Source organism: Electrona antarctica (assembly GCF_951216825.1).
Source record: "Electrona antarctica genome assembly, chromosome: 23".
In the NCBI taxonomy this organism is placed as follows: Eukaryota; Metazoa; Chordata; class Actinopteri; order Myctophiformes; family Myctophidae; genus Electrona; species Electrona antarctica.
Window position 1 is genome coordinate 24,531,262 of NC_136804.1, and position 12,929 is coordinate 24,544,190.

Here is a 12,929-nt window from a genome sequence, read left to right on the forward strand (position 1 = left end):
CTCCTCTTCTCCTCCCCATCAGGTCCCATACGTGGAGCTGGGCGGTAAGACGCTGATAATGACGGTGTACGACTTCGACCGCTTCTCCAAGCACGACGCCATCGGCGACATCAAGGTGCCAATGAACAAAGTGGACTTCAGCCACATCACAGAGGAGTGGAGGGACCTGATGAGTGCCGAGAAGGAGGAGGTAAGACTTTAACGGAGGAGTGGAGGAGAAGGCGAAGGTGGAGCTACATAGAAGAGACTGGAGGAGGAGGAGGAGGTAAATACAACAGAGGACTAGTAGAGGAGAAGGAGGAGGAGGAGGTAAATACAACAGAGGAGTAGAGGAGAAGGAGGAGGAGGAGGAGGAGGTAAATACAACAGAGGAGTAGAGGAGAAGGAGGAGGAGGAGGAGGTAAATACAACAGAGGAGTAGAGGAGGAGGAGGAGGAGGAGGTAAATACAACAGAGGAGTAGAGGAGAAGGAGGAGGAGGAGGAGGAGGTAAATACAACAGAGGAGTAGAGGAGAAGGAGGAGGAGGAGGAGGTAAATAGAACAGAGGAGTGGAGGAGAAGGAGGAGGTAAATAGAACAGAGGAGTGGAGGAGAAGGAGGAGGAGGTAAATAGAACAGAGGAGTGGAGGAGAAGGAGGAGGAGGTAAATAGAACAGAGGAGTGGAGGAGAAGGAGGAGGTAAATACAACAGGAGTAGAGGAGAAGGAGGAGAAGGAGGAGGTAAATACAACAGAGGAGTAGAGGAGAAGGAGGAGGAGGTAAATACAACAGAGGAGTAGAGGAGAAGGAGGAGGAGGAGGAGGTAAATACAACAGAGGAGTGGAGGAGAAGGAGGAGGTAAATAGAACAGAGGAGTAGAGGAGCAGGAGGAGGAGGAGGAGGAGGAGGTAAATACAACAGAGGAGTGGAGGAGAAGGAGGAGGTAAATAGAACAGAGGAGTGGAGGAGAAGGAGGAGGAGGAGGAGGTAAATACAACAGAGGAGTGGAGGAGAAGGAGGAGGTAAATAGAACAGAGGAGTGGAGGAGAAGGAGGAGGAGGAGGAGGAGGAGGAGGTAAATACAACAGGAGTAGAGGAGAAGGAGGAGGTAAATAGAACAGAGGAGTGGAGGAGAAGGAGGAGGAGAAGGATGAGGAGGAGGTATAAAGAACAGAGTAGAGGAGGAGGAGGTAAATAGAACAGGGGAGTGGAGGAGAAGGAGGAGGAGAAGGATGAGGAGGAGGTATAAAGAACAGAGTAGAGGAGGAGGAGGTAAATAGAACAGGGGAGTGGAGGAGAAGGAGGAGGAGAAGGATGAGGAGGAGGTATAAAGAACAGAGTAGAGGAGGAGGAGGTAAATAGAACAGGGGAGTGGAGGAGAAGGAGGAGGAGAAGGATGAGGAGGAGGTATAAAGAACAGAGTAGAGGAGCCTCCTCCTCTACTCTGTTCTTTATAGGTATAAAGAACAGGGGAGTGGAGGAGAAGGAGGAGGAGGAGGTATAAAGAACAGAGTAGAGGAGGAGGAGGTATAAAGAACAGAGGAGAAGGAGGAGGTAAAAACAACAGGAGTGGAGGAGAATGCACTATAGTCCAAGGAAGGTACAGGTCAATACAAAAACTGAGGATGAAAGCAGAAAAGGCACTAATTAAGACTACACAAATACACAGTTACAGGGGCCAGTTTCCAATTGTAGCCGCCCGTAGGTGCTCTTTGAGAGCGGTTTTGAAGGAGTCTAGGGATTCACATTTCTTAATGGCTGTTGGTAGGGCGTTCCACATGTTAGTGGCATATAGGAGCTAAATGATCTAAATTTAACCTCTTGTTTGAGTCGAATCGGGCTTGAACGTGGTTTGTGGAACTCCCTCTGGTGTTGTGATCGTGGACTTCGTTGACATTAAGGAAGTATTTTGACCACTAACGTACATGGGTGTCTTAGTGGTGTAGCGAATCTTGTAGACCAGGCCCATTGCAAGATGCTATATCTACTCTGTTGTCAACCCTAAGCCATTCCAGCCTATCAAAATGTTGATTTTGACAGCAGATTTAGTTTTAGTCATAGTCTTTTGAATAAAATGTCACTTAGTTTTAGTCATATTTTAGTCACCTGACATGTTTTAGTGCTGGTCTAGTTTTAGTCGACTAAATATATGGCAATTTTGAGTCGACTAAATTTACAGTTGATTTTGTCTGGGAAAAAATACATTTTGGCGGGCCTTGATGGTGTCGTAATGCCTGATTTTACCATTTGTGTTTTGTCAGTTGTGTAGTCCAGCTAGGATTGATTCAAATTTACAATGAATCCCCTCGCCCTCTTACGACGAGTGCTCATTGGAGATGTGCGAGCCATATATGAACAGATTTAGAAATGACCATTTCTGTCGACATCTCCCTCTGTGTGTGTGTCGATAGTACACAGGGCGGCGGTGGTTATTGCTTCCACATTGAAAATGTGCCAATTGAAACACAGGGGCACAAGCATGGCAGCGACAGTAATGACTTGGCTACATTCAAACATGTGTTCCTTGGGTTTGGACTGCGGGCGCGACGCCGCGGGCCAGGGTAATCCATCTCTCCAGGAAATGTCACTTAATCGGATGTCCACACTTCCCCTTCAATTAACCCGTGAAGACCTGAGGACCCGATTCTAAAAATGTCTTCTACATCCTGACAGTTTTCTGAAAAACCCCTATGTTTCTATGATTCAGTGGTTCAAGGTTGTGCTTTATTGTGGTGCTCAAACTTTTTCATGTCAAGGACCCCCAATTATATGTATTTTGCCACCGGACTCTCATATGAAAATATGTTGTTTCAGGGACTCCCCCAGAAGCAAAGATTTGAGTTAAAAACGTTTGCTGTAAAACAATAATATATTCAAAGATTTGCACCACATTTTCACGGTTTTATTTTTCAACAGCTAAAGTTTCAAAATAATGGTTAAAGCGGTTAAAAGCTATAAGGAGACACTAGATGCGTTCCCGGTTTTAATGGGTTAATATGGTCCAGGCAACAGTTCAGGAGATTCAATTTTCATGGTAAATGTCATGGCATATAGCATTTGTTGCCAGGGGAACCTCGTTTTTTTTTTTACATTACAGGCAGTTTGATTTAAAGGTTAATTATAACGGCGTGGAATTGTCGTGCGTGCGTGCGATGGTGGACGTGCCGCTTGAGCTGAAGGGCGTCACTAGTACTCTGGCCTTAAATTGGGCGGGGTAGGCATGCAGGCAGACAGGTGGCTGCACCTGCACAATTTCATGCAAGGCTTGAGACACTGTATACTCGCTGCCAAAAGTACTCAAATGTTTTACTTAAGTAAAAGTATAAATTCTGTAATCTAGAAGTGCTCCCTTACAAGCAAAACTCCGGAATTCAAAATGTTCTTGAGTAAAAGTACAAAGTCATCGGTACCAAAATGTACTTAAAGTACCAAAAGTATGTGCAGAATGTCTCATTTCAAGTTTTAAAAAATAAAACATATTTTGCAAATAGCAGATGTACAAGCTCACAATGTGTGCGACGCATTATGTGAGCTTGTAGATCGGCTACTTTCAAATTACCTGAAATTAATTATAGGGCTGAAGTGGTTAATGTAGGTTTTGTAATAAAAAGCGATCCCGGTTTATATCATTCAAAAGGACCCTAAGACGTCCCCAGACATCATGGGCTTCCTACGGGGGTAATTCTAAAGACTTGTTGTACTTGAGTAAATGTACTTAGTTACTTTCTTAGTTACTTTCCACCACTTCTCGCTGCTCAGTGTTCCCTGCTCGCTTGAAGGACACTGCAACTCGAGGAGCAGGTGGAAATTAAACTGCCAAGCCAAATCATCACGGTCGGTGAGTTGTTATTGTTCCAATAAACCCACTCAAAGTGTTTGGATGTTAGAATCGTGTAAATGCTCTGGAAAGCTTTTTGACAATCTCTCCTTGTAGCATTGTATTAATGTGACAGCAAATGTGACAGCAAATTCAGTCCGATAATGACTCACAAATAGATTGAACAAATATGTATTATAGAATGAGAATACAAGGAGTGTGCATATAATATTTTATCTTGGCGTTCGGCTCTTCTACATATTTCTCCCTGCAGTGCTCGGCACAATTACACGACCATCATTAGACATTAAGAGCAGGGAGATAGATATACAATAACAACCCCCCCATGGGGAACAGAAAGTAATAGCAGAGCCCACCCCTGGGGTGGCGGTGGGAGCAAACAGAGCATAACAACAACCAGGAACGCATATACACAGAAGGAACGCAGGAAGAACGCAGTCTTAGGTGAGCTTAAATATCCCGCCCAATTTCACGTCAGCGTATGACATATGGGTCTTGCATAACACTGAATACACCCCTCGAGTATACCTATCATTTGTGGGGGAAAAGGGTAGTGAACATTTTTCGTCATGGTGGTGAAATTCATGTCACGCCACGGTGGCCACAAAGGATACCTGCCAAGGTCAAAATTAATTCTTCTTCCCCTGGCAGCCCCCCCGATATACTGTATGATTATAAATCATACAGTATATATATATGTAATAAAGTCAGAAGAGGGTTGCTGTGTACCCAAGTTTTGGTTGCAAACTAAATGCATTGAGAGCACTTAAAAAACTCATATCTTAGGTGGAAACATTATGTCCAAAATTGTTTACTACTTTTAAAGATGGAGTTCCGTGTTTTTTGTAGTTTTTCTGTTTTGTATGTGTCTATGGAGTTAACATTACTGTAATAGACCCCCGGGTGTGGTTAGAATATTCAAATATGTCTTCCCCGTGTACTTTTGGTTTCTTCCTGACAGCTGAAAGCCTTTGAGTCAAAAGGCCCAATCGAAAATACACCATGTTAGTGACATCACAATATCATCTAATATAGATTACTATTACATTATATATTACCAGTATAAAACATTTGGAAACTATACACAAACAACATGCCACTCATCATTCAAAACTGTTTGTGCGTTGTGGAGTTGTGAGGAGGCGCTCTATGCTAGGGAAGGGACAGACTGACTAACTGACAGACAGCGGTTCTTGAATTTAATAATGATTCAAGCTCCATCATAATGAGGCAATTTACAGACAAATCTTTCATTACCATGAGCGTTTGAGAATCACAATAGCTTTGCATTTCACATAATAATGCCTATTGTTTCACATTTCCTTTGGTGCAGTCTTTCCCTATGGAAACTGATTTGAGTTAGTCCAGCCTCATTTGTCAATTTATTCTATAATATGCATTTGACCAAACCAGACACTCCTAATTTGAGTATAGTAATAAAGTAGATTGTCCTAGAGCAGGGGTTCTCAACCAGTGGTCCTTGAGTTGAGCCTTATATTGTTGCCACGACAACGGATAGCAGCGTGACGCCACGCCAGTGATGTCACACCAAGTATAAAGTCTACCCTGGAGATTGAGAATTAGAGAGTTGTATAAACCTTGAGCCCTGGGATTGGGAACTTAATTGATGCTACAAACTGTTGGTGCTATGTGTCTGGAATTACTCTCTAATTCTCAATCTCCAGGGTAGACCTGGAATTTCATCCTTTTAGGGGCAAAGCCACTTGGCCTTTAGTGTGGTCGACTTTTGGAGGGCACAAAGGCCGAGTGCCAGGGCATGAAGGCCATCAATTAAAACTAAAAATAATTATTTTAGCTTAAAGGTTAAGGATGATTTTTTCAAGGCGAACATTGGTTCAGAACAGTGCTTCTTAAATAAATAATCACAGCTTTAAATAACAAAATATAAGTAGCTACTGTTGTAAAATATTGTAAACATGTCTGTAACATGTATTGGGGTCCCATGGTCCAGAGATGAAAATCATAATGAAATGGCCTAGGACCCTGTCACCCTAGGCTAATTCATATACATTTAATTTGGGGGTGAAATTAAAATGGCTGAGGATCACTGGGTTAAACTGTGAGTTAATTCACAGAAAATACAATGACATTATGACAGCCTACATAACTTTTGAATGAGGGCTTGGTTTAGAAAAGCCTATATTTGTGATAAAGTAATATATTGTCTATTGAATAACATATAAATGTAGGTTTTAAGGCTAGACTGGCATATGGCATTGTAGAGAGGTTAGTGACAAATGAGATCTCTCCATTGTGGGGCTGCAGGACTGAGATAAGTCAACACAAAGTGAAAGTGCAGCTTCAGATCATTTTTTTGTTCTTACCTGGATAAGTGTGTTATCTGCACTGTGCACAGGGAACAATGTGTTTAATTATATCCATGGTATTTTTCTGTTGCTATATCCAGCCACGCTGTTTCGTGTTAGACAAAAATAAATCAGCTGGACGCCTGGACCATGTCCGACCAACGTTAATGCATATGATGTAGGACCGCCACACGGCCGCGACGGTAGAAAACATTATTTTGTTTTGAGTGATAGATGCAGTCTGACCGGATAGCTAGATTAGCTAGATTAGCTACACTAGTAGGCAGCGTGTGTGTGCCTGCGTGCGTGCGTGCGTGCGCCATGACGACCATCGGGGTTAGTTATTAAGGCAATTAAAGTAACGCAAAAGAATCAAACCACTTGGCAAATGGAAACACAACTACAATACAGACAATACAAGTCTGCGCGAGACGTTTGGGGAACATTTGGTTACCGTAATGACTGGCAAATTGCGCAGAGGAAAAACGGTAAAATGAACTGCTGTGGGCGCCGGTCGGGGTGCATGGGCACAACGGCCACTGTGGCCATCTGGGCATATCATTTTTCGAGGGGCACACGGCCAAAGAGAGGGGCAACGACGGCCATGGCCGCCGTGGCCGCCGTGAAATTCCTGCCCTGCTCCAGGGTATACCTTATACTTAGTGTGACATCACTGCTGTGGCGTCATTTAACTCTTGAGAGTGTAAGATGAAACCAAATAATTTCGTTTCATTTTACACTCTCAAGAGTTAAATTAGAGTTAGACATCTTTATTACTTAATTTACAAGACGTCTACACAATTAGAGAATGTAAAATAATTATTTTGATCAACGGTTGCCTGTTATCTTAGCTTTTAAAGATTAGGGTTTTTTTTTTGGCTTTTCTGCCTTTATTGACAGTTTCAAGTGAAGATTGACAGGAAAGAGGGAGTAAGAAGGGGAGAGACATACAGCAAAGGTCATCATGAACGGGACTCGAACACACGGCGTGCTGTCAGGCCAGAGCCTATATGTGGCATGCACCTGGACCACTAGGTGACCGGGCACCAACATCATCACCAACATCAATACAGCATGAGACGATAACAAAACAAAATATTCTTTTAGTTTTGGGTCTGATCAAGAGGCGGAAATCTCACCAAATGGTGGTCTGTGGCTCAAATGCTGAATAAATAATGGATCTTGATATGAAGAGGGGTTGAAAACCCACTGCTTTAGAGGTTTGGGTATGTTTCATGTTCAGTTATGTGACTGAACACACACACACACACACACACACACACACACACACACACACACACACACACACACACACAGTGAAAGCCACGCTCCGACCACGCTCCGACCTTTAAGGTCAAGCACGGAGTGGCAGGCTCCAGAGACGTCCCCTCAGGTCAAATGGCAGCGGCGGGGCATTTTACAGTTCATAGAATACATTAACACAGGCTTGATGACTGACTAGCTGCTCTAGACTGCAGCATAATTAAACCTACCCTCTCTCTCTCTCTCTCTCTCTCTCTCTCTCTCTCTCTCTCTCTCTCTCTCTCTCTCTCTCTCTCTCTCTCTCTCTCGGTCTGTCTGTCCGTCTCTTTGCCCTCCTGATGAGGGTGTTTTCGTGTTGATTAAACCGCCGCCCCGGCCTGTAAAATCTACTTAAGGTCATTTCATTGTGGTGTTTGAGCATGTGAAGCAAATGTCTAATCAAGTGGTTTACCAGTGGTGGAAAGTAACTAAGTACATGTACTTAAGTACAATTAGTAAATATTGTACTTTTTACTCCACTACAATTATTTGAAAACTTTTAGTTAGCCTACTATTTACTTTGTAGATTCTAGGCTTAAAATAATTGATATAAATATTTTTGTAAATCTCATATGGGAAAAATGAATTGGAGATGTTTCAGTGGAACCATGAACCCATGTCCATCGCTATATGCCCTATAATCCATAATGTATAGTATAGTTGTGTCCTACATCAGGCTATAATCCATAATGTATCGTATAGTTGTGTCCTACATCAGGCGTTGGCAACGTTGACGATGGAGAGGGCTATTGGCCACATTGCATACTACAAAAAAAAAGCTGATCTACAAGCTCAAAACATGTCGCACTGTGACGCGTTTTGAGCTTGTAGATCGGCTATTTTTTCTATATTTGAATTGAAATCCTGGATTATTTTTTTGCTATTTCTTAAATTGAATTCCTGAAAATGTGACAACGCTCATTGGCGAAAGAGCAAGGAGTATGGTGCAGAAGGAGAGGCCAACTAAAAAAAAAAGAAAAGAAATTCAGAATATTTTTCTCTCGTTTGATATCAATGAAAATGCGCTACGGTCTAAATGGGTTAAAAAAGACTAACATTTTAATACTAGTTATTAAGATACTAATTTAGACTGAAATAATCAAAGCGGGTCATGTTTGCGTGTTTGGAATTGTAACAGATGAAATCAATAATATCCCATTTAGGCCTGACGTCAACATTAAAAAAGGAAAAGAGTCTTCTAAATCAATTTTCTGAAAAACCTAATGTTTCTATATCAGTGGTTCTCAATATTTCATGTCAAGGACCCCAAAGATTATCTGTATTTGGCCGCGTCCCCTATCTGAAAATATGTTGTTCCAGAGACTCCCCCATGAGAAGCAAATATTTGCGTTAAAAACGCTCTGAAAGAATATATATTCAAAGATTTGCACCACATTTTCAGGATTTTTCAAAAATAGCAGATCTACAAGCTCGTGAGCTTGTAGATCTGCTATTTTTCAATAGCTAAAGCGTAACATAATGCTTAAAACACCAGAAGGGGTTCCCGCCCAGAATGGGATATATCAGAATTCTGATATTAACCTGAGGGCCACATTGTGTATGTCCCATGTATGCCCTACACGTAAAGTAGATGGGATCCCACAATTATATTGATTCATTCTTCTTGGTGACATCTAATGTGGCATCTTGTTGACATGTGTCAGGAATATGAATCACTTCACATTCTGTTCCAAATCTCAGTGGTTCTCAAAGTAGGGTCCGGGCGGAGCGGGGGACCCCCAGGGGTCCTTGAAGGGGTTCTGGGAGGGTCCCCATGTTAAATGATAAAATGATGGAATAGGAACCAAATGGACCCCTATTATGGGTCTGTAACTCCAAGAGTGTAAACATTGAATCAAAAGAATAATTTGTACACTCCGTGGCTTAAGATGCATACCAAACTCGGGATCCTTGACATTAAAAAATATGCGTGATTCTGACCATCTACTGTGGATGGTTGGATGGATGGATGGATGGATGGATGGATGGATGGATGGATGGATGGATGGATGGATGGATGGATGGATGGATGGATGGATGGATAGATATAGAGCCCCTTAGCCTACTGTTCCACTGCCACCAGCAGCCAGACTGCAAGAGGACTAAAGGTGGTTGCACACTGGACGCGTTTTTTCTGAAAACCGACGGAGAAACGCCGCTAAAAGCACTGCTGCTGTGACTCACTTTTAGAGGGCAGATACTTAATGATACTCTGTCCGACATCACTGTGCTTAACACTGGTGCTCCGCAGGGGACTATCTTATCCCCCTTACTTTTCTCCTTATATACAAATTAATTCCAGTTAATACCAGGATATGTTTCCTTTGTTCAAATATGCGGATGATATGGCCCTGGTTGCCTTACTGAAGAAGGGGGACACAGCGGGGGAGGAAGCATACAGAGTACTCTTCAGAACTGGTGTGATAAAAGCTCCTTAGGGATCAATGTGACAAAAACAAAATAACTTGTCATTCATGAAAAGGAACCTGTGCAGTCCATTACAATTAGTGGACAAATAGTGGAGGTAGTAGACAATTTTAAATACTTAGGCACATATATTGACAGCAAGCTCAATTTCAGTGAAAATACTGACCAGATTTTTAAAACTTGTAACCAACGCCTCCACCTACTACGCAAGCTCAACTCCTTTAGAGTGAGCAAGCATATCATGGAAACAGTCTATAAGAACCTGATAGAGGGAATTTTGACTTTTAACATGGCAATGTGGTATGGCAATCTTAATGTAAAAGGAAGAAGCAAGCTGCAGCGAATAGTGAACCTAGCCTCAAAAATCATTGGGAAGAGACAGAAACAATTAAGTTGTATCTATAAGGAAGTACTTCGGAAAAAAGATGTCAAGATAACAAATGACCCCTCTCATCCACTCTGCAGGGAGTTCGAACTACTTCCCTCTGGTAGACGGTACAAAGTACCAAAAGCTAACCGTAACATTTTAAAAAATTCCTTCATCCCAAATGCCATTAAGGCACTACTAAATGATACCATGTCTCGCTAGATTTGTTGTTTTTAAATGTATTTGCCACTGTTGTCCTGCATTTTTTATATATAAAAAATAATTGTGTAAGTGTTGTTGCTGTTTTAGCTGTTTGTTTTTTACTGTTTTTTACTGTTGTGTCTCAACAAGACAAATTTCCACACGTGGACAATAAATGAAACTAACTAACTAACTAACCACTGTTCTGTCCCACAGCAAGAGAAGCTAGGAGACATCTGCTTCTCTCTACGATACGTGCCCACCGCCGGCAAACTGACCGTGGTCATCCTGGAGGCCAAGAACCTCAAGAAGATGGACGTCGGAGGCCTGTCAGGTGAGGAACACTTTGAACTTTATTGAAAGGATGGCCCCTTGAGATGCAGCATCTCGTTTTAGAGGGGGTCCTATACATACAAAATACAACATTACAGCAGTGCAAGTACACAGTACTAAAGACAACATGACATACAGTACAAATACACAGGACATACACATAAAGGTACAGTTAGCTTGCTCCCCTTCTGCCACCCCACCCCTGACCCCCAACTCGTCTATATATGGAAATAGAGAAAAACAGTACTATAACCTGTGCCGAAGAAGTAAACATGTGAGTAAGTAGTATTAGAAGCATGAACAGGATGTTTGGAGATGGGAATATAGGGAAGTCCTGAAGCGGCCTAGAAAGGACAAATCTGCACAAGGAGTTACATAATACATTAAGTGGCTTGAGGTGAGTATCAGTGGCGTTTTGGACCGTATACAATGTCGGCATAGTCTACAATGGGGAGTAATATTTGAGAAATTATTATTTTCCTCACTTCGAAAGAGAAACAGTTGATGGATGGGTAGAGTGAGCACAGGCTGCCATAGGTTTTTTTAACTGTTTGATCAATATGATGTTTAAAAGAAAGTTCTGGGTCCATCGTGACACCGAGGTATTTAAATGAGTCCACCTTTTCAAGGTTAGAACCGTCCTCCAAATTGATCAGCACCAAATTTGTGTACTGCGTGCGTGCGTGCGTGCGTGCGTGCGTGCGGAATACATCAAATACATAAACAATAGTCATCAATAACCATAAGGAAGCTAAGAACCTAACATCTGTCTAACAGTGGGATATCATATCTACCGGTATACAATGAAACTATGCGTATTCGTATACACTATGGAGTGCTATGTCTACATAAAATGCTATCTAAGTTACATAAATTGAGCCTTTGCATACGCCTGTAAGGTTGTCGAGGCTAGGGCATGTGCTACGGCAAGTGCTACGGGTTAAGATGGAGTCCGAAGAGGTGGGTTTTCAGACTACGGCGGAAGATTGTGAGGGTTTCTGCAGTTCTGATTGCTATGGGCAGTTCCATAGTTTTGGAGCCAGAAGGGAGAAGAGTTTGGCACGTGTAGAGCGTTGTTACAACTGGTGCTATGTTTTGTTTTGTTTTTTTCACAGTTTTGTTTATTCAAGATTTCAGGGTATACAGTAAATCAAATAATATGACAGTATATGTGACACACCCATATGGAACATACCAAAGAGATAACATGTACATATAAATGTCGTGACCACTATATGCAAAATATTGTGGTAGCATAAAATAAATTGTATAGTCCTATGCTAACAGGGAAGTGATGATAGTTACAAACCACATAACCTGAATCAAGTTTTGAAACAAAAACACAAACGTACGACAAGACAGGGCAAGACAAGACAAGACAAGACAAGACAACATAACTGGTGCTATGTTTTTAACAAGCCTATGACACATCGTTGACCCAGTGTTGATTTCATCGACTAAAAGTCTAAAACTATGACAAAAAACATTCGTCGTAGACTACCTCATTTAACTGATTAAAACGAAATAAAAACTAAGCTATGATGTCTAAAACTATGACTAAATATACTGACAATTTTGTCAACAGATAAAAACTACATTAAATGTTATGGAGGGGACTAATGGATCCAGTAGAACTACGGTAAAAGACAAGTCATTATATGTTTGGTTGTGCTCGGGTAGATCGGCTATTTTCAGCATACAACGTGTGCTGTAAAATCTGAGTTTAAAATCTGCTATTACGACAAAAATCAACTGTAGAAAACTCAAAATCTAAATTAGCCGTCAAAATCAACACCTCTGCAGATGGATCCAGGTGAGAGCTGGCGGCTGGGCCAGCGTGAAATGGCAGCGCCGCCAAGCGGGACGGTCTCCTGCCACACGGCTGTCCATGCCAGTCTGACAAGATGAGAGGGAATAGAAGCTCTCTGAGCTTTTTTAATGTGCATCAGAGTGGCACCGTAGGGCGGTTATAGTCTCTGACGCCGAGACTGAGCCCGGTAGTGGAATGTAAGTACATTTATACTGTACTTAAGTAACATTTTGAGGTACTTACTGGAGTATTTCGAAATTTCCAACACTTTTTACTTCTACTCCACTATCCATCTCAGAGGCAAATATTGTACTTTTTACTCCACTACATTTATTTGACAACTTT

General features: G+C 41.9%; 1 protein-coding gene across 2 annotated transcripts in view; it reads left to right on the forward strand.

Moving 5' to 3' along the window:
* Positions 1–12,929, forward strand: part of syt1a (synaptotagmin Ia) — a 157,055-nt gene that overhangs the window by 117,964 nt on the left and 26,162 nt on the right. For both annotated transcript variants that reach the window (XM_079493804.1, XM_079493805.1), the window contains 2 exons: positions 23–190; positions 10,658–10,775. In XM_079493804.1, the coding sequence (XP_079349930.1) occupies positions 23–190; positions 10,658–10,775 (286 nt within the window). The remainder of the gene's footprint in view (positions 1–22; positions 191–10,657; positions 10,776–12,929) is intronic.